The sequence below is a fragment of the Falco rusticolus genome, chromosome 6, assembly GCF_015220075.1.
Source record: "Falco rusticolus isolate bFalRus1 chromosome 6, bFalRus1.pri, whole genome shotgun sequence".
In the NCBI taxonomy this organism is placed as follows: domain Eukaryota; kingdom Metazoa; phylum Chordata; class Aves; order Falconiformes; family Falconidae; genus Falco; species Falco rusticolus.
The window spans coordinates 52,532,282-52,559,495 of NC_051192.1; the positions used below are offsets into that span (position 1 = coordinate 52,532,282).

The window sequence follows — 27,214 nt, forward strand, 5'->3', positions numbered from 1 at the left end:
TACTTTTAAAACCAGTACTTTAATTTTAATTTTTACATTGTGTATTGTTTGAGTTATCTCTATTTGTAATACAATTCCAGTGTACATCTGCCTCCTGCCAGCTAAAATTGTTGTTTATGATGTCTATATAACCTAACATCAACACAAAAGTTAAATAGCCTACCCTTTTCTTTGTGTTCTGCTGCTCTGATGTTAACTGTTTGCTCACTAATTTATTTCCTTTATGATGCTTCTGGGTAGTGGCTGTCTGCCATGGTTTAATGCTGTGGTGGTCTGTCACGCAGAAAGGTGAGTTCCACCAGTACAGATTCCAGTCTGAGTCATCTTGCTCCTTTTTGTCGAATTCAGTCCAGCTGTGTTCCAGTAAAACCTCACAGGCTACTGCAGGGACATTCCCATGGAGATGGAACACCAATGGCCTCAAGACATCTCTTCTATCATAGTCCTCTGCCATCATCTCCACCTTATTAGCTGAAAGAAAACATCACCACCAGAAAGGAAGCAATGAAATTAATGCCACAGATTGTGCTAGCAGTCATCACCTTTGCTGTATTCTTAATACCTGTCACTCTCAACATATTCTCAAAGCATGTCGCCCCTGTGTGTTTCTATGGTCCACGACTGAGAAGTCAAAGGCCGTTTTAGCTGAAAGCTATGTAAAGGCCACTGATTCCAGACAGCTGTTAAGACAGCACAAAGCACTGACTGCTGCAAAGTTCTAGTCTCCACACTATTTACCTTGTTTTTGAGGTAGCTTACAACAGCAGTAGCTGTCCTAAAGCTTATAATTCTTGAATACTTAAGACTTTTTGGTTTTTGCAAATGCCTTCAGCCTAATGGCTGTAACTTTGCCTAGTAAAACTTACCTGACACTGCTGCATTACTGAGACATTCTACCAGCTTAGCATGTTGCCCTGCTCTGAGCAAACTCTCTTGATTAAGATTAAAAGCCCAATGCAAAACTGACGGGAGACAATAGGAAAATGCCTGTTGCTTCCAATGTTTTTTTCCTCCTCTGACATACGCTCATTTATCTCACTGATAATCTGCTGCTGCTCCTCCAGTGAGCTCCACCCCAGTTCCTGAACAGCAGGGCACATTCTTGTCTCACGACTTTCCTCTCAAGGCAAAAATGTTCCATAGAAAGGTATGTAGATTCTGAATGAAATACCATTTCTCACTATCTATAGTGGAAGCAGATGATGGTCCACATCTATTTTTATGGATAAAAAAATGGTTTTTGGGTTATTTTGGGCATAACAATTCTCAAACAGTCCATGGAGTATGCTTTTCCCTCCCCAGCTAGTTCGATATATACAAGACTCAAACTAAAACACCTGTCTTAGCCTGTCTGGTGGCATAGTGGACAAAAAGTGCCATGGATCTATAGATTCGAAAGTGTTGCTGTTTCTCTCAGTTTTAATTTCCTGAAATCCTACAGACCTGCTCATTGAGGATTAGACTCCATGTTTGGAACAGAATGTCTTGGGTGAGAGAAGAATGTTTGTACTGAGGACCATTCTGACATGACATTACCATACAGACCTCCACCTGCTATCAGAAAGTAGCAAGCAAAAGAAATACAAAGTGAGTGGGACATATGCTAGACAAGACTCCTTCACATCCAAAGTGACATCCTTTCTTTCTTCTCAGGTTGAGTTTTAGACTCCAGAATGAGTAGCCTCTGCCTTCCAAACAACTACAGAAACCCAGGGAACCTGTCACACCTGTAAGTACTGCAGGCAATATGCAGCTGATTTGGCCAGGGATGTGTCTTCTATGGAAAAATTACAATCTGTTGAAATGGAAAGCTTTTTTCCAGTGAACAAAAATAATCTTTTGCCAGCTTTTTATTTAATTTCAATTTTCTTGTTTTGAAATTTTCAGAATATCTTATTTTCATTTTTTTAAAAGACAATGTTTTAGAAAGTTTTTTAAAATGTTAATTTAGTTTTAAAACTAAAACCCCAAACGTGAAATGAAATGCTTTACCATTATCAAAATGTAAGTTAACATAATTCAAAAGTTTTGCAAGTTGCAAAGCAGTTTAAAATTCTCATTATTTTATTTGTATGTGGAAAGCAATTTAAAAAATCATGCGGAGTGAAAAAGCATGTTTCTTTCTCCACTATGACATTTGGTATGATGTACCTACATCTTGGCTGCCTAATGCATTCTGCTGCTGCTAACAGGCTCTGAAGAGCTTGCAACTCTTCTACAAGCAGGTTGTGGGGTCTGTAAGAAGTGCGTTACAATGCAGAGAGAAAAACCAGAAGACTCTATGGGGACTTGATGGGAGGAGGGTTTTACAGAAGAGTTTGGGTGGTATTTCAGGGAGGCTGGGAAGCTGGACAGCGGTGTTGAAATATTTTTTTATACTTTTATACTTCACCATAGGACTGTCATGTGCAGGTTAAAAATAGCCCTGGACCATCTTATATCCTGAAGCGAGGGAATCATTGCCTAAAAATGAAAGGATTTGAAGCAAGCTTTGGTTCAGGATGTGGGGAAAAAAGCTTCCATTCAAAAGGGACTTTAGGCCTCATTAATGGACTGACACTGTGGTCAAAATTTTAATATCTGCATATGATGACTTTCTATATTCCAAAGTAGTATGTAATTCTATCTTCCGGTAGTAATATGTGTATTAATATATGTAGTGATGTTTTACAGGCAGATTTGCAGTGCCCTTCTATTGCAGTTTAAGCTAGTGTTGGAAGGGAGCAACATCTAAACTGCACTGGGATTATTTCTCTGAATCCCCTCAGAGAGCAGAGGTTCCCTCCCTCTCAGACTGCAGCTGAATCCTCCTTATGAGAGCTTTCTTTGGTTGAGGAGTTTGTAGGGAACGGGAGAGAAACATGATGAGTAGGTACTGAAGAGTGGTCATGATGTAACAGGACTTACATAAAATACCATGAAGAGGAAAGTAGTCTTGCAGAGAGTGCTTCCTTTCAGACCCCAGGACGTTTGCTGCTGAGCTTGTGCACAAACCTAGTGTGGTGGCCCTAGGAAACTTTGCTTCCACTGTCATCTTTGTCATCTTTGCTTCCACTTTCTTTCCTGGGAGTTCTTTTTCCTGTCTGTTTATTAAACAGCATTATGTCACATGCTAAAACACAAAACAACAACAACAACAAAAAAAAACCCAACCCAAACCAAAACACCTATACAAAACTAAACAAGTTTTATAGTAGCTGGTTTGATTCCTTGAGCAGATTATTAATTTAAGAAAAAAAAAAGTGTAATTGAAAGTAGCCATGCTAAGAATTTGGATGAGTCAACTTACAGACTGCAGTTAGCTTTGTCTTTTCTGTACATCTCAACATTGCTATCAGCAGTGTTTCAGTGAAAGGCACTCTTGTATGTGAATCCAGCGTGTCATAAACTGTGCCATCACAGTCTCTGCTAGGTAATCACGATTTAAGCTGTTAGTAATGTCTGAACAATGAAGCCTTCTTTGGTGTTTTGTTCATATAAGCTTGTATTAATGGAACACGTTTCATACCTCTGGCATTCCAGGAGTAGTTTGCAGGAAATTGGCCCACCAAACCTAGATATGACAAATGTCAGCTTCAAATTCCCTGGTAATTAACTGCAAAGAAAATCAAATATTGTAAGTAACAACAAACATGTACCCACTTTTAAGGAAGTCATATCACTTATAAGCAGAAGCTCTTGAAATGCAATGATGAAGCAGTAACTCTAGGATTAGGCATTAGTCTAAATGAATGAACACAAATTTAACTCACTTTGCTCTGTATAAACGTGTGCCCAGATGAACACCCATCTCTTCACAGCCTGCATCCCCAGAGGGCTCTGTGTTCAGCCCGTTCTTTAATAACTTGGAAACCCACCCACGTGTCTGCAGACACTGTTCCACAATGCAAAAACTGCTCGGGCTGTCTCTGACCACCCTGGAACGTAACACCTGCCTACCCAGTGCTGGTGTTCCCGGGGATGCGCGCGTGTCCCCTTGGGCTTCGTGCTGGCCACAGCTGCTTCCAGTTGCTCGGTTTTACACCTATGGGAGGAAATACAGTCCTTAACGGTCAGGCATTACAAGTGTGAGTTTGCTGGGTCAGGCACTACAGGCGTGTGTTTGCCAAGTCAGTGCAGAATATCTCTGTAATTAAACTCGGCAGATCGACCAGCGGTCTTCCCTATCGCCTTTAAGGCGTTGGGGGATGGCAGCTTAATTTCAAGGGTCGGGACATGGCAGCTTAGCTCTGCCACCTGCCCAGGGTGGACTCCTGCCCCCAGGATGGACCCCCACCCCCAGGATGGACCCCCACCCCCGTGGGTCATGGAGGGAGCCTGCTGCACAGCGCCATGAGGCAGGTGTAGATGTCCTGGCAGCTGCAAGTGTTGGTCAAGCCCCTCGACCTCCTGTGTGTACATCTGAGACCCTCCAGCTGCCTGGACCTTTGGTTCATGCCATAAGACACCACAGTATTATGTGCCTCATTACTTAATATATCATTATTAATTACTTGAACCTACCTTACATTGCACATGAAAACCATAATAAGTGGGCTCCCCGACACCTACATCCTCAACAGAGATTGATGTATGGCCCAGCCTCAGTCCTTGAAATCTCTGGAAGAAATGACTTGGCTGTCCTCTCTCAAGGCCTCTCTGGCATAGGTAGCCCCACTCAGTGTCCTCATTACCTTCATGTTCTCATGGTTCTCTTGTGTGCAGGCCTGACTCTCCTCCTATACCTCTGGGGAACCACAGTTTGGGACTGAGGATACCAGGGAACACAGGGCATTCTGTAGGTGAGCAATAGCAGGTTTATTACCCGTTGCCTGGTTTAGAGCTCTGGAAGGTTTCAGGCATGTGTCTGGAGGGGGATTCATTTAGCTACAACTTCAAACCCTGAAGCCAGTGTCCATTGAGATGGCCATACCTGCTCTCATAAATATCAGACTGATAAAAGCTAGTGTTTCTTTGCAGGATGAACACTGTTGTTGCCGTGGGTGAGGTAAGAGCTTGTGTGGCAGTGAAACATGGGATGAAGAAGGATGAGTCCACCTACACCGTGCTGCTGAGTGAGCCCTCAGCACAGACAGACCTATGCTGCTCACTGGCTGCCAGGCTGAAGCAGGCCCTGTGGGGTCTTCCTTGGCTGTAAAAGAGCAGAGGCCTCATGCCACAGCAACTTAACCATCATTTTGTTTCTTGCATTTCAGTGAAGAGGCGTTCCTAGCTGAACTTCTGACTGAAGTTTTTTTGATATGCTATGCAGCAAAATCCCCGTTGCCTCTATAGTAAAGAAAATCACATCAATTTTATAACTGTATACTATCCATGCATAATGATGTCCTAAATGGAAGTTTCCATTTAGGTCATGTCCAAAACAGATGGGCATCTTTATCTTCACCCTTTCCCAGGAGTAACCATGTTCACTGCATCACCATGTGTAGCTGTGGTTTTCACTACCACAGTACTGGAGTTTTTCCTCACGTTACCTGTGGGGTGGAAGAGTTGGATTTCCCCCTATTTTACAATTGGGGAAAAGACTGCAGTAAGGTTCTGTGACAAATAAAGAGTGGAAAACAGCTCCCCAAACCACAGGCCACAAAGTCCTGTCTCCCACGCTGACTCTATCTGTGATACTGAGGTTCTCTCCAAGGTCAGAGCACCTTTTTTTTGCTCCTTCGTAGCTCCTCACAGTTTTAGCTTGAATCTGTGGAGTGAGGACTCATTTTCTGGGCTGCCATTGCTAAATTTTACTGCAGACAAATCCTGGGCACACAGAGTACAATACAATTAAGGAGGTGTGCTGGGTTGCCCCTGGCCACCAAGAAAGCACCCACCTGGTTGCTTGCTCGCTCACCCCACCAATGGGATTGGGGTGGGGGGTGGGGGGAGAATGAGAAGAGCAAAAGTGATAGAACTCCTGGGTTGAGATAAGGACAGTTTAATGGATGAAGCAAAACTGCGTGTGCAAGCAAAGCATAATAAGGAACTCATTCACTACTTCCCATTGTCAGGCAGGTGTCCAGCCACTTCTTGCAAAGCAGGACCTCAGCACACGTAGTGGTTGCTTTGGAAGACAAACTCCATAGCCAGGAACACGCTCACTTCCTCCTCCTTTCCCACAGGCTTTTATTGCTGAGCATGGCATTGTGTGGTACGGGATATCCCTTTGGTCAATCTGTCTCAGCTGTCCTGGTTGTGTCACCTTCTAGTTTCTTGGCCACCCACAACCTATTTACTGAGGGGGCAGAGTGACAACCTGGAAGCTGGGAGCTGTACGGCTCAGCAACAGCCTAAACATTGGTGTGTTAGCAACACTGGTTTAATTACAAAAAACCAAAACACAGCACCATATGGGCTGCTATGAAGAAAATTTACCCCACCCCAGCCAGACCCGGTACAGGAGTAAAGAGTAAAACCTATCAAGCTGTACATCCTCTGAGGAAGGGATCATATTTTTGTTCTATAGCATCTCATGTAGCGTGTCCCGATTTCTGTGTTGGGCTGTTACAAATAATAAATGATTACATTCACACAGATCAAATTTTCACTGATATTGATCTCAAAAATCCTCTTTGCTTCACTTGCCATTGAATATTGCTGTGTAAAAGAGAATCAGAAGAGGATTTGGAGATGAGTTTCACTGTTATCGAGATGAATTCAAGTTTCTGTATCAGATGGAAGCAGGACAGGGTGAGAATCAGCAGCAGCCTAGCGAATCCATCTGTAATCTCGGGGCAGCTGGGATACTGTCAGGATTCTGCAGCCACAGTAGTTATGCCATTTGTATTTCCAACAGAGAGATTAACAGCACGCCTTTGAGCTGACAGGACAAAGGCACAAGAGAAAGGTGGATCTGTGAGGGAGCCACCTGTCACCGCCTTTTCTGCAGGACATAATGAACTCTTAATACTTAATTGTATGAGACCTGGAAAAGAAGCTTATCGTTTGAAACTCCATGAATAAACACAGGTGAAGTCTGAAGGGGGAATCTAGGTGCTTGGGAACAAGAAATGTTAGATAGTAAATTAGCATGAAAGGTACAGTTATTTAAAAGCCCTAACAATTTGGGGATTTTTTTCCACATCAATTGTATTATTGATTTCTATCATGTTGTCACACCATATGGTGCCTCATCCTTCTGTTATGGTTAATAACTGAGAAGAAGTAGTTTCAAATGTTAGATTCATGGCATGCAGCAACTTAACTAGCCATGTAGTTTATTTCCAGGGGCAGCACTCATCTTGGAGATGAACAACATTTGTCTTCAATTCCTTTGCTGCTGTCTGCCTCCCACAGAGGGTCTGATCATAGCGTCATTACCAATAATGATCATGATACCTGTACAGTGCTTTCTCATCAAGACATAGGGACACTGGCAGTAATTGCACTGTAGCATTCTTCCTGCAGTAAACCCACAAAAATCCAAATCTGGAAACAATACAGTATGGATAAAACTATACAAAAGTTGAAATGAGATGAGGGAAATCCTCACTTGAGGCACTGCTAGATGCATATAGGTCACAAGCAGATACTATAGCATTGGCCTATCCTCCTTTTCTCCTTCTCACTCTATGACTTTCAGTGTTATCTGCATCCTTTTCATGGCTGTGTTCCCCAAGTAACATGCCCTGGCTGTTTATCTTGAAAACAGCTCTGTCCATGGATGGGTAAGTGGGAAAGTTCATAATGACTGAAGTATTTGGTCATGTGCAAAGTACCTCTTTTGGGAGAAAGGTGCTGTAAGTGGTGACAATAAAACTGGAGACAGGAAAACCAAAAGGGAAAGAGTGCTGGGATAGAGGGATAACATGGACTGAAACACAGTTGTCTGTTGTCTGCTGACAAGTTTACTTACAGCAAGTGTTAAAGAATGCAGGTTAAGAACAATGTAAATCTTTATAATTGGTGGTTCCATGAAATGTTTTGTATGGTCTGCAATCAACTGAACAACTCCAGTTGCTGTCATCTTCTGATTTCACATGCGGGCTTCAGTTTTGATTGTAAAGCTATGGTAATAGGTCTCATCCACAGATACAAAATGCGAGGACTTTTAAGAGTCTTGTTTGCATTTATCAACATTTTATTGATTAAAAAAAAAAAGAGAAAACTTTTAGTAGGTCATCTGTATGAAAGGGTGAAGTCACGTAATCTTCCTTTATAAAGCTGAGATGTCAAAAGATATTTGTACTCCTAAGACATTTGCATTACACTGGCCTTGAAATCTGTTCCTTTACCACCTTTCTGGAGACAGCACACATTGGAAGACCCTTGGAGACATGTCTGTAGGAGCTGGACAGTTTGCTTTGCCTCCATTGCTCTGACCCTGTTGGATTACATGTGTGTTTCCTGGACGAGGGGTCCTACATTTCCCTTCTTTGTAGCAGTACCTGTCCCAAGGGAGCTCTGGGCTTTGAGGTATTCAACCACTCCATACATCACCATAGACAACACAAGCACAGACAATAAAATGTACAGTTTGATGTAGACTTGCAGTTTGGTGCTATAACCAAAGGCAATGACAAATCCAACTGATTCCCAGAGACGGTAATTTGCAAAGGCAGCCTCCTTGTGTTTCTCAAATAAAGTGCCATAGAGTGCTGGAAGGAAGGAGAGACACACCTTGTGAAGATTAAGTCTACAACCATGTATTTTCTGCAAAGGGAATAAATAGACCACAGTGGGGAAGGTAGACCCTCCCTCAGGAATGTCAAAGAAAGGAAAATACAAGCTTTGTCTTAAAACATTTTTATGCTCCTGTGACTTGTTTCAAGTGAAATAACAGACCAAAAAAGATAAAATAGAGACTATCAGAGAAAAAAGGAAGAAAATGGGAGGAAGGAAGAAAGGATGGGCTCTGTTGCAGTTGAGATGGCAGGAAGTTTATTTTTCAAACTATCAGCCACAGAAAAAGATGGTTCTGGCACTGACAAGTGAGTAAGTCAGAAGGAAGAGGAGATGGCCAGAAATGGTCCTTGACTCTATAGAGTCTCCATGTGTAACCATTGAGAAGGTTATACCAAGTCCTTACAGGCTTTCACAGAACAGGTGGTTTTGTCTAGGGACAACATGGCTCTCAGGAACCAAATTGCTCTTTCACTGTGGAGCAGAAAGGGTAAAGAACAATAGGGACCTCCCTGCTGCCATCCTTCAACATTTTTTGGGCAACCTGCAAGGACCCTGCATGCACCTGTTCTTCAAGCTGTTTCTTTTACCTACCTAAGAACATGCAGAGACTGTTCATGTAAAATGCATGTTCTTTGTTTTCACCAGAACTTGGCCTCAGGGCCCTCCTAGGTGCAGCTAGCACAGTGTTGCTGATGGTAGTAATGTGTGCTATTCATACTTGCCGAGTTAAGGGACGTGAACTTACCCAAAACACTGAAATCAGAAAGTTGAGGAGAGTGCTACAACTGGGCTCAGATTTAATATGCGGAGGAGGTTTACCTCTCTGAGATAACTAGGTTTTCAGATTTTCAGCTCCTGGATGGTCTGGCAAAAGAATATCCTTGATGCATACAGAACCTCTGGGCAGCAACTGGAAAACTTGCTTGACATAGAGATATAGTTAAAATGATAATCCTAACGCAGTCATGTTCGGTGGGAAGCTCCCACTGTGTTCAGTCAGCTGCACACCCACAGTGGGGAGTCAGGGAAGGATTCCCAGCCTCTGGGTCCGACTAGTCGGGCACACAGGGAAGGTGACAGAGCTTGCTTTCCCCTGGGTGCTGAGCTAGCATCAGTGGTGATAAAGAAGCGGGCGTTTCCACTGACTCAGCTGTAGTGTACAGGGAGGGAAGGAGAGGAATATCATGAACCTTGACTCTCCTCATCCGCTTTTCTATTTAACAGCACATCTTTTTGAAATATTCAGCCAAAAGGCACAGAGGAGTACAGAGTTATCTAAAAGTCTGGGTAGGCTCAACTAACCCTTCAATTTTATTAAGAAGGAGGAGACATCATCTGTATGTAAAAACTTACTACATTCTAATTACTATAAGAGGACATTTCCTGAGTATTTAATTTTAGAAATGATGGAAAATCTGGACAAGCACATCACAAGATGTACTTAGTTCATTAAACTGGCTGAGTGTAGTATAGTGTGAGTTATTTGACGGTCCTTCACAGTTTTGCCTAATAAATGAACAAGTACAAGTTGTTCATGTAACTTTGCTGATACACCCTGTGTTATCTTCTGGAAAAGGAGTAGTGAGAAGAGTTTAATATAGGAAAGTTACTGATCCCATGACAATTCTATGTGTAAAGATTCTGGCTTTCAGCTAGTACTTGTTTTCCCTTGCTATTTTGAAGCCTTCTTTTCCAATCAAAACAACGTAAGGACTGAGTGAGAACCTAGTCCAAGGTTTAGCTATAGGAAGGCGTGACTCGGCAGGAAATTTCTTGTTTCCAGGATTCATTCCAGGAAAGCTACATAGGAGCACAGTGGTGGTTTGGTGGTTTTACTTCGAACTTAAACATTCGTCATTATCACAAACACTGTCAAGTGCAGTGTGGTGCAAGTTGCCAGGCTGAAGTTTTAGCAGGACCTGCCAGGCTGGCTGAGTGCAGAGGCTGCTAGGTCTGAATTCTTGCAGGTCACTTCCATGGAAGTTATCCTCCCTATTTACCGTTGCCTGTTTTCCCACTCCTTCCCCTGGTACTAGTAGGCATGGGTATATAACAGGACCGCTGGAAATCAATCCCAGACTGATTCATATCCTTTCTAAAGACGCACGTCAGCCTGGAAAAAACTTTATTTTACTGTAGTCTGCCCGATAGCTCTGCGCTAGACAATTGTTACACCCCAAGCACACTTATTGCCAGTGGGGTAACAATAGCATTTGTGTTCAGGTTAGATAAGAGAGGGCACTATACACTCCGAAATGAATCAGCTTTCGTTGGAAATAAGTGAGAGTGTCTACAGACGTACACAAACATATTAGGAAACTTTTGTAAGATGAAGTGACTCACCTACTGGCAGACCATACATCCTCTAGGGGGAACTCCAGTATTAACTATCTGCAGCAGGCCAAAGCAAGCCATCTTCTGTCACCACAGAATGACTTAAGTATGTGGCACAGTGCCACTGTATTTATTCAATGGTTAATCTACTGAGGCCCAAGCAGCTGTCATGGGAGCTTGCCGAAGGAAGGACTGCAGAGCTTAGTCCCCAAAGCTGTTTTAGAGGTCTTATCTCACCTTTTAGACTTTGGGGCTGGAAATTTCTCATATGATGTATATCTATATAAAACTGATGAAAAGGAGAAGAGATTTAGTCCTAAATGGGCATTTCAAACTGAAGAACCTGTTTGGGGATGCAGCATTATGGAGTAATGTCACTGCACCTCTCTGATAACGTTTCATGTCATCACTTGATGTTTCATTGTGACAATGTGACAAAGCAAACTGTATAATTCTATAACTGGCAGCTGTGGAACAGCTAAAGAAGGTACAGACAAAAAAAGATACTGTGCAAGCATAAGGAACATTTGGGTTTTTCCCAACTAACACAAAGATGAAATTTGAACAAGTATCTGTCAAGAGTCTGGGAATGGACATGACCTGTTACAGTGCTGTAATAGAGGTCAGTCTTGTCACTTAGCTGCAGAGCTCACTTGCCACCAGGTGTGAAGCGTTGCCCACCATCTGTGCCTCATTGGGAGGTTGGGAACTGCAGCCACTTCCCAGCCACCTTCTCTGACACTTAGGTCCTCTGTACTTACCCCTTTTTTCCTAACAAGGGCATCAGGTCCATCTGTCTCAGGCATGCAGGGACCTTACTGAGGGGATGTCCACATCTCAAAGGACATCTCAAATGTATGTAAATCCCTGAAGAGAGGGTGCAAAAAGGATGAGCCAGGCTTTTTTCAGTGATGTTCAAGAAAAGTGGGCAAGAAGTGGTGAGCACAACCTGAAACATGGGAGATTTCCTCAGAACATCAGGAAAAACTTCCTCACTATGAGGGTGACTGAACACTGGCACAGGTTGCCCAGGGAGGGTGTGGAGTCTCCCTTCCTGGAGATATTCAAAAGCTGACTGGGCATGGTCCTGGGTAACTGGCTTTGCCTGGGTGGCCCTGCTTGAGGAAGGGGGTTGGACCTGGTGACATCCAAGTCCCTTCTAACATCAGCGCTTCTGTGATTCTAAAAGAAGCCAAATGTCTGAGGGCAAGGCTTTCTGGAAAACAGAAAAGTGGGATAAAGGACCCACCTTCCAGTGGAAAAATAAGATATGGCTGTCAAGAGTGTTGGGAAGAAGCCTGATGAGCAGTCAGGAAGACTGGCTGAAGGAGCAGGAAACAAATGAAGAGTTTTACTTCAGAGAGAGCAAATCCTCACTCTTGTCCTTCCATGAACCTCATCAATGAGGGCACTGATTTAAAATTGTACCAAAGGCACAGGACTGTGGGCTGTGATGAGAGAAGGTGCGAGTGTGTCCCTTGTATGTAATAGCTCTCCTCTAAAGGATATGAGCTGGAGCTGCTGCAGGGACAGAGAATCTGGCTGGTCACTTCCTCATGTGTAGAGGCAGGGACCCTACATGTGCTTGAAAAGAGATCACAGTGCCGGGCAAAGGACTGTGGTGTTTTCCCTTTGGCTCTCTAGGAGGGACATGACAATTTATCTAGTGGGCAAAATCATCTAAGCTGCTGCAGCGACCAGAGGGACCAGAGGGAGGGAGGCCAAGACACGTAAGCTGGTGTGGGCCCAGATGTCTAGTTCTGTCACTTGCATATTCCTATGGCATCTGCCAAATACAAACTTGAGACAGAGGAAAATATTCATGGAATAAGAGGCAAAGTAGTGGAGCAGATGGGAGAGCATTTAACTATCTTTCTGACTTGGGCTATGGCATTGATTTAAAAAGAATGTGACTGACAGTCATGAGCAGACTTTACTTCATCATCATAGACTATAGCTCTTTCTTGCCCATTCCAGCATTTTAGAGTCTTTCTTTAGTGCCTGTAAGAGAATTTCCTCTAATTTTGACTAAGGGAAAAATTTGACTAATTCCTTAAGGAAGTTGGTTTGTATCAGCTCATTATCTGAATTCTAAGTACATAATAATTGCACTATATCATAAAGCAGAAAAAAAGATTGTAAGAACAACCATAATGCACCAGATAAGAAGTCCAATGGTATACTTCCAGTAATAGACTCCTGGGATAACAGTGTAAGAAATGAGGCAAGTATACAGTGATCTTTCCCCTCCAATATCCTCCTGATGCTGGCAATCAAAGACAGGGACTTCTGAATTGGAGATTTCCTCCGGACCACCAGGTTTTAATAGCTCCAAGAACTTTTCCCCCTGAAGTTATGTAAACCCAGCTTAAAAACATTTACAATTTTGGCAATGAATTCCATACTTTGGTTATACATTGTGTCAAAAAAAGCATTTATTTTGAATTCTATAAAGCCTGCTACCTGAGAAATTTATTTGGTGCCACTAGTTCTGTTATTAAGAGAAATAGTGAATTTCTAATTACCTTCTCCATTCTATTAATGATCTTACTGACTGCTTTCCTTACTTATCACTTGTCCAGGGTAAAGAGCTCTATTTTGTAGGTCTTCCTTCAAGTGGAAGTCTCCCATGACTCTGCTCCTTTTTATTGCCTTCTTATGCCTTTTCACATCGATTTTTGAAATGGAGCAGATCAACTACATGGATTTATTTGGTTGCGTAATGTTGCTCTCTGTGGTTTTCTCCTTCAATTTTTTCTAATAACTCCTAACAACCAATTTGCTGCTTCTTTTGTTGCTAGCCTTTGAGATCATTTTTTATCCAGAGTGCTTTCCTTTATTGCAAAAGACAGACTAAATGTATCATTCTTGTTAGGTTTCTAATTTTCTTTAAAATATGTATATTCCTCCAGAATATTTATTCTGAATACCCGTTATCATCTTCTGCAGTGTTCTTCTCTCTTCATCTTGGAAAAAATTGTTTAATGAGTATTTTACTTTCCTATTTCGAACTTGTTCCTATTTCTTCTACTTTCCCATGAGCTGACATATTACTTTTAGAAGCTGTCATAAACCCATTATCATTTTTATGCACACCTTGTTTTATAAATACAAACATGCAGATTTTTATACCTCAAGAAATACATTTTATTGTCACCAGGACTTACCATTAGTTTGTGTCTGCCAAATAGCATCAGATAGACCCCAAAGAGCAGGGAATATGAAAAACACAGCAAGCTGCTTAGGATGAGGTTTCCACAGCAGTAGTGCTATTATACATGCGGTGTTTGTAACCATGGCTGTTGATTTAGAAAGGAAGAAGAGAAATATAAATGTGATTACAAACAGGATAGATAGTGGTAGATAACACTTCTAAATTCTTCCTCCAACTAGAGCACAAGGCAATCTTAAAATCCTTCCAGTTCAATGAGATTTTTTGCTGACTGAGTTGATATCACATGAAACGTAAGACAATGCAGTCCTTTGACAGCCTTCAATTAGTAATTGTGAGCACTTTTCTGAGCTGGGAGATCCTGGGTGCTGGTATGGCTGTTAATCCAAAGGAGAGAACTGCCACTGAGTAGAAGGGGCTGCTGAAAGACTTGCAGTCACTATGTGAAGCATGTGGGAGCTGGGAGGAAGCACTAATATGCTCTCCTTACCTAGTCCTTAAGTGTAGGTTTTCTTTCAGGACCGCAGGAGACAGTTAAGGATATCTAGAAGGTCTGGTGACTTTTTGTCTTGCTTTTTAAAAGCAGTTTGTAAATGAGTCATTGATTCCTCTGCCCACAGGTGCACCTTCACAGGCTGAGTACAAAGACCATTAAGCAGAACTGAGAGGTTCAGAGGTCTTGCTTTACTAACAGTACAGTAATAATATAGTAATTTGGGTGTAGTAGTACTATTGGGGGTTTTATACTCTAAAATGCATTTCATAGAGTGAGACATACACCTAGGACAGAGACATACAGAAGAATCTCTGAACTAGTCACTGTAAGATAAAGGGCTCCAAATTTCTTCTTCCTTGCCCAGGTTTAAAATTTCCTGTGGACCGTGGAGGAAATGCCTAGACTGTCTAAATGCACATTGACTCAGTCAGAAATGTTTCTAATAATACAGATTACTGTGTAGTGGAAGTAAGATATCAGTAGACTTCAGTATGCTTAGTGGGTATAGGGACAGAAATTAAATACTTTTGGGTATTTTATATGCCTCCATTACTATGTTATACACTGGAGAGGGAGATGTTCTTAAATATACAAATCTCATGGCAACATGAAAATTACTGTCCCATACATGAGCCCTCAAGCTGTTCTAGCCTGGCATATGATTTAACTTTATTTTTCTCTCTATAGCACAAGTAGTGAAAACAACACAAGGCCAACCTTTAAAAATTTTCCTGAAATTCCCAGACCGGTTGCTAAAATTTCCAAGTTTACCATTCCCTGAGTTTCAAATCAAAAACTTATCTCATGAGCTTCTCTGTTGCTTTTGCTCCATGAAGGTGAGGAGGTTTCCCCCCCCAGTGGAGAAGTCCTTCTCAGGTATAGTGTAGGCCACAACATCTGTACTGTAAGACCATTTATCATTGGTTGCATTACAGCTATAAAGCATCAAAGCTGTAGGGCACTTTCTGAATAGATAGTGCCCTCAAAAGCAGGGTGAACTATGCCACCAGCAAAGTGATGAAAGGCAGTGACCTCACCACAGTGCTTAACTGTGCTGCATCTCTTCTCATGAATGAAGTTTGCCTCCAGATTGACTTTGATTTTAATTGACAGCTGACAGAAAGCTCTCCCTTTGTAGTGCATACAAAGTGGGGAGCACTGGATTTGATATATTACATGAGATGATCAGGCCTTCATGTGACCTTTACATACCTATTGCAAATAGAAGTTTTCTACCCGTGAAGTGAGAGATCTTTCCAAAGAGCAGAGAGCAGAGGGAGTTTACAGCTGAGAAGCAGATCATCACATAACCAACATAAGGTATGCCCAGGGCACAGGTCACATAGGTCTGGAAGAGAAGAGACAGTGGTGCCACATTTTCTTCAGTGAAAATATAGAGCTAAGATTCAAGGGTCTTAGCCTGAGTATTCGGTAAAGAGCCAGCACGGACAAGATCGAAAGAGCACAGCTAAAGAGTTTGCTGACAAGTCCCTGGTGTATTGACATAGTTGGCCTTCAGCAGTGATATTCCTAACCTATTTCCCAATCATGCTGGTGCCATGCAAACAGAGCAGTAACAAGCCAAAAAAATCAGAGCACAGCTCACTATGCAAATAATACTCCTGAAGGGGGCACGAGGAATTCTCTTCCCTTCCCTTCATAGCCCAAGAGATGAAAATTGACAGTCAGCACTATGGTCATTACAGAGCAGCTCACAAGAAATGAAGATGACCTCACCTGTAAGAGCATACGACCAACGGAGGTGGCCACAGAGCCTCCCTTTCAATCCATTTAAACAGAGCAGCAACCACACTCTTCTGTCTGCTTATATGTAAGGTCTGAAAGCTTAAGTGTCAAATAAGCAGCTCAGAAAGGTTGCCCCCTTTCTTTGGAGGCTTTCTCAACCAATGTCTGGAGAACACACCTGCTGTATGCCTAGGTTTGTAGAGAAACTGGAGGAGCAGAGGTGGCTTTCATCGTTTCAGTCCTTCAGGGTTTGGACCTGTTGCACTAGTGACCAGTGAGGGCTTTCGGCCAGCCACATTGAGGATTTGCCCTCTTACCGTAAAGGCTGTCAAAATAAAATACGTGGTATGTGTGCTGACTTGCACTTATCCAAACTCTAGGGAAACCAGAAGGAAGGAAGATATAAAAGCTTTGCAGACACTTGGCTTTTCTCCCAGTTTGTTATTTACAACAAGCTGAAGAGTTTGAACCTGTAGCTCTCTGCTGTGGCCTCCGCTGGTGAGTTAAGCTCTCTACAGCATTCTTTTTGAGGCTGTTCCAAGGGACATATTTACTGCTGGCCTCTCCTGTTTGAAGATGTCACTCAGAGTTCATTCAAGTAGAAGTAAGCAGTAATTTAGCAAACCACAAATCACCATGGAAAACATCTTCATTTAACAAGTAAATATAGATCAGATGCAACAGTAAGACACAAAGACACAAAAAACAGTCAGGCAGAAATAGTTTTCATTGTCATCCACACCTTTGTGTAGTCACCAGCAAGAAATCCCTGTTCAAACCCACTGTACATTGTCAGAGGGATTAGAAGACACTGTCTTTTATCTTTAAGATGCTGGAAAGTTGCTAGGAACGTAGACCAAAAGGATGTTGTCTCTAGTATTTCATTCTCAGTCTCTGCTTGATCCAATTTGATCTGGTCCAGAAATATAACAATCAGCAACACAGCTAGCACACCACTAGCTGCAAAAACAAACCAAAACATTAATGAAAAACTGAGGAATGCTGGAAGAATGATGGGAAGTCGCTTGCTGCTGTTATTGTTCTGACTTAGTGCTTAGGTCTCTGTGGGATGTTTTGGCAGATGCCTTTGATTCCGCTTCAGTCTAAAGGCCATTTCTGTGTAAACACAGTGGGCTGATCTACATTCACATCTTCTGCATACAGCTGTGCACCTCGCAAATCCCCTCAGTTTAGCTGTGGCTGGCCTGTTGTGACAGCCGCTGGGCCAGCTGCACGGCCACAGAGGGTGATGGCTCACCCTTCCAGGGCAAGCCCAGGGCCGCAGGGATGGGGAGCTGGCCAGAAGCAGCTCCCTCGGGAGCTGTAAAAAGGCTTTACATCAACACAAGAGAGGAATATTCACTTCCAGTGCCAAGGTTTTCATGGCTAGGGGGAATCTTCCTTCAAATACATGGAAAGAAAAATAAAGGACTTGAAGTAGAACTGCTGTCTTGGATCCCAGTATATGTTGCTTTTTTTCTTTTTCTTTTTTTTTTTTTTTAGGTCAGCTTGGAGCCGTGCTTTGAGTATGGAATATGTGCTATATTAAATATGATAGTGAACAACTCTGGATGACTTGAAAAAGATGGCAGTTACAGCTTTGAAGCTATAATTTCCTAGCAGAAGCAGTATATGAAAGAATACGTGGGGCAGTTAATCATAAAATGGTCATGTATGTATCAGTCTAGGTTTGTTGCTTGTGGAGAGAATCAGTGTGATTTTTTTTTCACGTTATCAAGTAGGTAACTGTGTCTCATGATATACATGAAGCAGCCACAGATTCACAACTAATTGCTTCGTTACAGATGCCAGGCATGATTATGTTTCCTCTCTTACCTATGCTGACTAGAATTCCATCCTAGTGGAATTCAGAGTAACAGGAGAACCACACACCTTTTCCCATCTACTTTCCCTGTTTAATGTGCTCCTATGATACAGTGTATGGGCATGCTCTTTTCTGTGAACTTTTAATGTCCAGATACATTAGCAGATTTTCAGTAAATTGCCTCAATTTCTTATTGCTTATTATTTCTCATCCATGTCTCCTAGAAGGAAATTTTATTCTCCAGTGTCCTGGTTCTCCACCGTGGCTGAGCTGTGAACCCTTTGTGATGTAGGTCATTTCGGTTTTGCTAGGGTGTTTATTAGTGCTTATGGACTGCTTGCTGGACTTATAAGGGCAAGAGCAGAACATCCGCATCTACAGGACAAATATTCTAACAAATATGTCCAATGAATCAGGAACATTTGTAGGAGATAAGTAAATGCATGGCTTAATAGTGGTTGGTATGAACATAAATAGAAACATCCACGGTCCTTGAGAAAACTAAACAACAAAAGACTTATCCATTATTGTCTCCACCCAAGCTGGGCAAAATATGTATTCAGCAACCAAATAGAGGAGACATCTTAAAAAATGTCTGTGAATGAAGTATTTAGCTATGCCATTTCCCTCAAGGTAGGAAAAGACATATCTTTTATGAAGAGCTTAAAAGAAAAATGAAACCCTACCGATGCAGGGTCAGTAGACAGCAGGGCTGCATTCATTTTGCATGAGCAAAGCCTAAGGGAGTGTTGTATATGTTAGTCATCATATTTAAATTTAAACTTGTGAGCCAAATCTGCCTTTAGCAGAAAGGCATCAGCTCCAGCACACTCTGGAAGGGAAGTGAGGGGATATGCTTTGCATTTTCTCACCCATTAGGAATGGAGGCTGGGGAAGCAGGGAGGGTTTGCTGCAATGCCCTTGTCCAGTGAGGGCTGGCTCTAACCAGATCACATACTCGCTGTTGGAGCATATGACAAATTCCATGCATCTGTCTCAGCGTAGAGAGTACACCTATGTGCAGAGACTGCAAAGATATTTTAATAGAGCTAAGGTGACATGTTACCTTGCCAGATACTTCCTATTTATACAGAGAATAACTTGTTTTGAGCTGGATACTTTTTGAACTTTCTTCACAGAATGAATCTTTACAGATCTATTTATATCTTTCCAATTTTTGATGGCATCAGCTTTCCTTGTCTTTGACTCCTCCTAGCCTTATGCAAGGAAGGCCTATAGCAGCTGTAGCTACTAAACGGGACATGCGCCAGTTTGCCTAGTGCTTCTTTTTATCTTCGCCTTTCACACTAAGGTATTATAATTCAAGCATCACAGCTGACAATTGACTGCAGTTGTAAAATCTCAGCAGGGATCCAAAAACCTTCCCCCAAATGATCGCAGTTCTGGGAGCCGTGGTTCTGGTCCACCTCTAATTACAGTGCAATTTTTGTGCTAAAACTGTTTTACACATGGCAGGACAGCAACCATGCATCCCCAGGTGACTAGAAGCTGGTGAGTTCAAGTACCACTAGCTGGGCTGCTCTTAGCATCTTGGACCTCTGCCTGCATATATAAATCTGCCCAATGCCATCAGTAACTAGTTCACTATTGCTTATCCTGAAGATGGTGAATTTAAAACTGTCTCAAACATAACTGGATAAGCTGCTGTAATCCTCTAAATGCCATGTGGGCATACTTTTGATTCTAGCCTGTAGAGCAACACTGACTTTGGTTGAAACAGTGGGGTCACCACACTGGGTTTCAGATTGATTCCAGATGAAAAGTGTAAAGAATGTCTTGTTCCTTTAAATAAAAATGATACAGCACTGGAACAAAGCATTTGAAACTATTTAGGAAGGAGTTGTTTACATCTCTCACATATCTTATTTCCTTTTAGCAAATTGGATTGAAGGAGGAAGTTGGAAACTTGATCTGTAAAGTCATACTGGGTTTCACAAAGAGTAGGTTCCCCATCAGTGATATTCATTAAAGACTGCGTGGGTTACTTACCAGTGTAGGTTCCTAGCACAGTGTAGATTAAGGAGCTGGAGGATTCTGCTGACCCGGTGGTGTTGGTGGTATCAGTCATGCAGTCATATGCTCCGCAGCATGCCAGGTTTTCTTCTGAGATTTCCACTAATTCAGTAAGAACCAAAAGAAAGGCAGGTCACAGAAGAGATCAGATGAGTACACACTATATGTGAGGACATAAGGAGAAGGGAATCCAGTGCTTGGTGATTGATCCTGGTTTCAAGTTCTTCCTAATTAGAGATGCTTAACTGCAGAATCCCCTTTAACACACAAAAATTCGGTTTAACAGAAACAGTTGCTCAAAACAGAACACTGAATTGATGGGTACATGGAGTCATAGACTAAAGCCAGAGGCTGAAATCTGAATTCAAGCTCAGTTTGCAGTATTTAAAGTTCCAGCATGTATCTGTACCTCTTAACCATAATACCCCACAAGACAGTCCTTCAGTTTACAACTCCAGTAAACGGATCGACCTCAGTTCTTACAGCCAGAGCACATGATTCCTCTCCAGATAATTTCTGTATACATTATAGGAATGGAAAGCAGCTCAAGGCATCTTTTTGTTTTATAAATTCAAATTACGATTACCCACTAATGCAGTCTTCCAAGAAATCAATTCTTCCTGGCTTTATTATTTTATTACTGGTTTTATTACTCTTTGTGAACATACTTGAAACTAGAACAGTTTGGCAGGGTTTACAGTAAGACCTTTGCTTTGTTCAATCCCACCTGTGTTGTGCTGGGCACGTGTCAAAGCCATACACATGCATGCACTCATGTACCCTGTGTGTCACCACAACACCGTGCCCACTTCCTCCAGTACCTTTTCTGTAAAGAAAAAATACTAACCAAAGTGTAAACCTGAATAAGCTGCGTAGTGGGGGAGGGTGGTCAAAAACCACATACAATTATTTCTGTGCTTTCACTGAAGGATTTGTCACTGGTCCAAGCATAACAAAGGGCAAATACAGTGTACCTTAGCTGATTCCTTAAACAGGACTTGATCTGTAATTTTTCAGTTAAGGTTATTGTGTAACTACTTTTAGTGTGCTTTTCCCCATTGCTTGTGATTAAAGTTACTGCAATGTGAATCAGCCGTTTATATAGCTTCATAAACAAGTTCAGGTTCAACATCAGATAAAACCTAATAACATAAAGAAGGAAATCATTGCCTTTCTTTAGCCAGTGGCTACTGCTATACAGTTTTGAACAAACAGACCCTCAGCAAAATTACCATATGCAAAAGGTGAGTCACACTAGTGAGGTGTGGAAGAGTGTAAAACAAGTTTTTTATCTGTTCATGCATCATCTGAAGATGAAGATGTGCATGCAATTAGTGATATGGAAGCTGCAAGGCAGCTCCGTTCCTCTGGAAATAAGGCTGAAACATTGATGAGTGACAAAGGGTAACTCTTGTAATTTATATTGATTACTGTCTTCTGTTGTAGTATTACCTCATACTGTAGCGTGCCTTGCTGTGTCTGATGCAGTGATGCAGGCGTTGTGTCAAGTGTACATATGCATCTGTATTTTATGCATTTTGATTCTGCAAATACATACCATATCTTTCCAATTGCTCAGTGAAATTATATATCTTAAGTACATGGACAATATGGGTGGATATGTTAGAAGAGAGCAGAAGAAGTGAGTGGCTGGAGATCCTTACCCCCTCGCCCCCCCAAGAAGCACCCTCTAGGTCTAGGTTAAAGCTGAGTCTCACTGAGAAGGCATAGTTGGGAATTTTATGGTATGGCTGCTCATCACTGTTGTGAAGATATGTAAGGCCTTTGGCTTTGAGAGCTGTTCACAGCACACCACCCAGGAACGCAGCATTTCCTGAAATCCAATGTAATTAATATAAAAGAAATAAAAGAGTTTCTTTAGAATTTAAAGGAAGATCCCCAGATGTAAAACTAGGAGGGGATTCGCAAGACTAAAAAAAAAAAAAGAGTATTTTAATCCTCCTAATATGATATGTGCTGTGAAGCAGAGGGGAGTAAAATGGTTGCAGTCTGTGCAAACCCCATAGCTGCACCACAGCCTCTGCCCTGCAAATGAAATCAGAAGAGGCAGTCCCTCCGAAGACATTGTGTGGCTCACTGATCAGGTCAGCAGGGCTCTGTTGCGCTTGATACAGTCCTTTAGCATTCTGCTTCGATGGTGTTTCATCTACAGTTGCTTGGGTTTAGAAGAAGCATGATTTAGCCTAAGTATCACACTTTGTGACGAGTACTTTGCCATAAACCCAAGGATTCAAAGATTAAAACGTAATTCTAGTTCCCTGACATTTAGTTTTAACCTTATACCTATTTGAATACCCTCCAGAGGACATACTGTTTAACTGAGCCAGGGAAGAGAGGTAACTTCTTGCTATTCATAGTAGCAGTGTATATGGAAATCACTTTCCATGTCCATCCTGTTCTGAATTTGACAGGATAGGGAATTCATGGGAGACTGCGATGACAATACACTGTAGCACTTTGAATCTCTGAAGTGGCATCCAAGTATTAATTTATCTTCAGAACTGCCCTTTTAAAACTTACATCAATTACAAGCATGGGAAACGAGGGCAGCACTGTTAAGTGATTTCTTCAAGCTACATCGGCGTCTGCTGCCTGAGCCTGAAATACAGCAGAGGAGCCCTGGCATGCAGACTCCTGCCAACAGCTTCTTCTGTTCCTTGACAATTCTGTAAAGCACTCATTTTCAGCAAGCACCAGCATCAGCTTGACTAACCTTGAATGTTTAACAGCAAATTAATCCAATACTACAAGCTTCGTGAAAGAGCTGCTTCAGTGTTTTGCCTTTTGTTTTAATCCACTTTAAATGGAAGTCAGATGTGAAAGACCGTCACTGCCATCCAGCCTATCTATGCTTTATAACACAGGAGTGGAATTCAAAAGGAATTCAATAGACTTCTATTTTTGAGCTAGTTGTCTGAACTGTCTTTATAGCTGATGAAGGGTTGATAGAAAATAGACACTTCCAGAGAGCAATTTAGCCCATGTATTTTAGATATCTAGAGCTAACTCCCATCTGAAGTGTCTGTTTTCACTGACTATGAGGGCTCAGCTACAGAAATCTACCTTTTAACTGTCTAGAACTAGCAGATGTTTATAGAAAGAAGGGCCAAGATTTTTAAATATATTTTACCTTTGGTAGAAGCTTGACTAAATATCAAGGATGAGATAAGATTTCCGCAGATGCCAGAGGACTGAAATATCAGAAAGAAGACCCCAAAGTATTGGTTGATAATGTCTTTCCCATTTTTTCCTGCTTTCTCAGCGTATAAATTGCCAGCAACAGTGAGGTAAGTGCATTTGGCAGACCAGAGTGGTGCTCCTCCTAAGCCCAGGATCACAGAGGTAGGGATTAGTGTGTACCTGCCAAAGAACACTTTATTTAGCATAGTTATTATCCATTAGCATAATAATCATTTACCCAAAGATCCAGAGGCAAAAAGAGACATCAAAGAAATAGATTTCTCCTGTGTGTGATTCAATAAATCTGTTACATGGAACCAAGAAAGGGGCAGTCCTAAGAGGTTTAGGATGTGCAAGCACCCCCTGCTGTGTCCAGGGGCTAGGCCTAGGCTGGCCAGCTCTGTGCTTACGTAATGGAGAATTAAATTGCACCTGCCCTTCAGAAGGTGGATCACAACAAATTTCCTTTGTGGAGTTGTGTCCCCTGCCACTGGAGAGCTGACGTTGTTCATCCACCTCTGAAAGGGCAAGGGCAAGGCAGGAGCTGGCTTCCTCCTGTGGTCCTCTGCTCTCAGAGCCACTGGCTGGAAGGCAGCCTTCCCTTCAGTCTTTTCAAAAACAGTCCTAAAAGTAATTTTAAACAAAATCTCTGTTCATTTTTTGTTTGTTTGTTTGTTTTGTTTTATTTTGTGGTTTTTTTTCCTTTTCTGAAGGGAAATCTCTGCTACACACATGAGCTAAAGAAGCAGCTTCAGGTAGGTGGATGGATGCATTCTTTCTGGCTTTTTGCACATTTTCACCTCTCTGCTTCACCTGCTACTGGATTTGTTTATCCATGTTTCTTGCAGGTAACACCTTTTGCATCCAACTTTCAAATCCACAACAGAGAGGTAGCATAGGAATTAAGAAAAAGAGTTTTGCCCTTACTGTTTTTGTTCAAACACAATAGACAGGGTTAAAGTATTTAAATTGTACCAGCTAGCATAGAAGTTCCCTAAGGAGAATGCGATGTAGCAGCACATAGAGCCTGTGATGGTCCACTTGCAGCCCAGCTTCTTGATGAGGATTGGAGGGAGGAACATGGATGAGAAGATGAGTGCAGCATAGATAACACTTAGGGAAGCAACGCCCAGGCCTTCTTCTGAGTGGAGACTGCTCTGCATGGACAAAAACAGTGGCTGAGACAAATTTTATCACAGGGACATGTTATTATGGCATATGGAGAGAGGCTTCAGGCAGAAATAGAGGCACACAGAAGCTGCGGCTGTGTAGTACTGTCTCTTTTCCCCAAAGCAGCCTGATTATGGATTCATGGTTTCCCTCACAATGATAGCCCATTTGTCAAAATACGATGCAAAACCAGGTGAGGATTGCTTAGAGTCAAAGCCTTGGTAAGTCAGATTTTAGATTATTTAATGTAATTCATTCGAGTTTCTCTTTGAAAACAAGCTGAATGAAGGGCAACTTCTTTTCTTGGCCTTCACTTTTTGTCTCAGGCAGGAATATCCTCAGATCTGCATTGCAAGGGCTGACTTAACAACAGTGGAAGATTATTTACTTTAAACTATGGGTCTGCTAATTTCTAAATTCTTCTGAGGCCAAGGTCCAAATACATTAATATGTTTTCAGCAGCCCTTTGTAATTGGAAGTAATTGATTTACCCATATTTTCTCAAGGGAGGAATAACATTTTACTGATCTAACCAGGTTTTATATTTTTACGCTCCAAATAGTTCTCCTCTTGGCTTGACACTGTGGAAGTTGCAATGAGAAGATCAAGATGCTGCTTAACAGTGTTTTCCTGTTTGTTTTCATTAAAAGCTGACACAATCCAGTATGACTTTGGAAGGGGGAATGGATGCTGGGAGGGTAGCTTTGGAGAGTGCTGGAGGAGAGGGGGGCGGCTGGTATTTGCACTGAACATTTCCAAACACTTCCAAGCCCTGTGGTGGCTGTGTGGTCCAGCCATGCAGGACAATGGTGGCAGCTGGGCAGCACCCTTGGCAAGGAGCAGGGATCAGGACCATGAGGTGAGGAGGTGCTCTGTTGAGCAGTGTCAACACATTTGAGAATCAGAATGGTTGTTTTGTAAACAGGCAAAGAGCTTTCCTGGTAACAGAGATCTTATTTCTGAAATACCACATGCCTGGTTTTGTCAGCTACAGCTGACAAATTAGAAGCCAGGCCTTCAAAATCATATAATTAGCTGATTTGTTACTGGTTTCTTTTGTGGGGTTTTTGGTTTTTTTGAGGCTTTTTTGGTGGTGGTGATGGTAGTGGTTGGGAATGGAAATAAATGAATAAATGACGAAAATTTTCAATGTTTCTCCTGCAGGCTACAATATAGTAAAATAACTTATTGCTGATTGCACCTTAGCAAGTCCTCTTTAACCAGCAGAACAAAATGAAGAGAGAAGAGGGATACTTCATGAATTGGCACCACTCCCTCCTGCAGCATTAGGGAGGCTTTATGTTCCAGCACTTAACCTGAGCGTGCACCGTTTCAGGTTATGGGGCTAACTTGTGGCTTCTTGGGTTTGTCTTTCCCCTGCCTCATTAGTTTGCCCAGCTCATAACATCTCCATCCACTTTTGGGACTGTTTTTGCAGAACTTCCCTGAACTCAGAATCTGACAGTGTCAGCAAACAGAAACTGCTCAAGGAGGGGAGGAGATGTGCAGAGCAGGGCCCTCTTCCTGGAATGAGGTCCGCTCCTTGTTATTGCAAACAAATACATCATGGTATGTATCAGACTCCACCTTTAAAACATATAGATGCCCACACCAGTGAGAAAATCCAAGCTAATTGATCAGGGTCATATTTTAATATCCTGCCTAAAGTTACTCATGGATGGCTTATATCCACTTATTTGTTATCAGACCAGCAGAATCTTCTAGTTTGAGAAGTTCCTCCTTGTGATTATCTACTCTGAAGTATTCATAGACAGCAACAGTAACCCTTAGTCTTTTATTTTGGCTGTGCTAAACCAGCGAGATCTGATGGTATTCTGAGCCTTCAAGTCATTCTTGAAACCCGTCTCTGCTACTGTGGTTTAAGATGTTCATGCCAATACAAGCCACAGCTGCCTTTGATTTAAAATAATTTTTTTATTATTATGTTATATCATGATGCCAGGAATTATTGTATTATTTATACTTCAGTCATTTAATGGATTTGGCATACATTTTTATTATTCCACGTTGCTGTATAATAATAAATATAAAACAATTTAGAAATATTCAAAACAAACCCTTTCCAGAAATGGAATTTGTTTTTCATTTTGCAATGTCTTCTTTTGAGAAAAATCTCAGAAAAATTTAGTTTTCACCCAAACAACTTTTATGGGCCTAAAGAAGTAAGTCTGACACGATTATTCAAACTGTTTGAGAAGTACTAGAATAAAATATTTAAAAAATGCTATGGATCTGGATGACGAATACTAACCTGCAGCCAGCTGATGTCCTAACCCACCTCATAAAAAATAATTGCACGTGCCTTCCTCCCAGAAACTGTGGAAAGACTGACAGTTTTTGCACTACCAGGTAGGTGGCCTAATGCCCTGCCAGCCAGTGGGAGATACTCCGCTTACCTGTAGACTCTGGAGTCCTCCATAAGCAGTGAAGAGAAGTAAAAATCCAAAAGATATTACCAAAACATTCTTAAGATTCCTTTCCATGTTGATTCATACAAGACAAAAGGTCTGGCAGTAGACAGAGCTGATCCAATTATTCCAGGGGGTGCACTGAGTTGGAGAAAAACAGCTTATGTTTCGTTGGAAGAGGTCACGTCTCACTG

General features: G+C 41.9%; 1 protein-coding gene across 3 annotated transcripts; it reads right to left on the reverse strand.

Annotated features, from left to right (window-relative positions):
* Positions 1–27,214, reverse strand: UNC93A (unc-93 homolog A). 3 transcript variants are annotated; one of them, XR_005105002.1, is made up of 10 exons: positions 27,009–27,214; positions 24,397–24,578; positions 23,372–23,601; positions 20,197–20,322; positions 17,104–17,321; positions 15,828–15,963; positions 14,115–14,246; positions 3,509–4,024; positions 2,908–3,408; positions 1–471 (listed from the first exon to the last, which is right to left on the reverse strand). XR_005105002.1 is itself a non-coding variant. In XM_037392691.1 (8 exons), the coding sequence occupies exons 1-8, from the start codon at positions 27,093–27,095 to the stop codon at positions 8,320–8,322; spliced, it is 1,377 nt and encodes a 458-aa protein (XP_037248588.1). In that variant the 5' UTR covers positions 27,096–27,214; the 3' UTR covers positions 7,818–8,319. The 3 variants fall into 3 exon arrangements, 1 of the variants encoding a protein (XP_037248588.1); XR_005105001.1 differs by having other exon boundaries at positions 2,908–4,024; XM_037392691.1 differs by lacking the exons at positions 1–471; positions 2,908–3,408; positions 3,509–4,024 and adding an exon at positions 7,818–8,585.

What these genes read in the sequence shown, in the direction of transcription:
- UNC93A (XM_037392691.1), bottom strand. Translation starts at nt 27,095, where the DNA reads ATGGAAAGGAATCTTAAGAATGTTTTGGTAATATCTTTTGGATTTTTA. An exon ending in TTGCTGGTGACTACACAAAG is followed by an intron (nt 15,964 to 17,103) that starts GTGTGGATGACA and finishes CTTCTCTTCCAG; the next exon opens with ACCTATGTGACCTGTGCCCT. An exon ending in AAAACTTCTATTTGCAATAG is followed by an intron (nt 14,247 to 15,827) that starts GTATGTAAAGGT and finishes CTAAATCAACAG; the next exon opens with CCATGGTTACAAACACCGCA.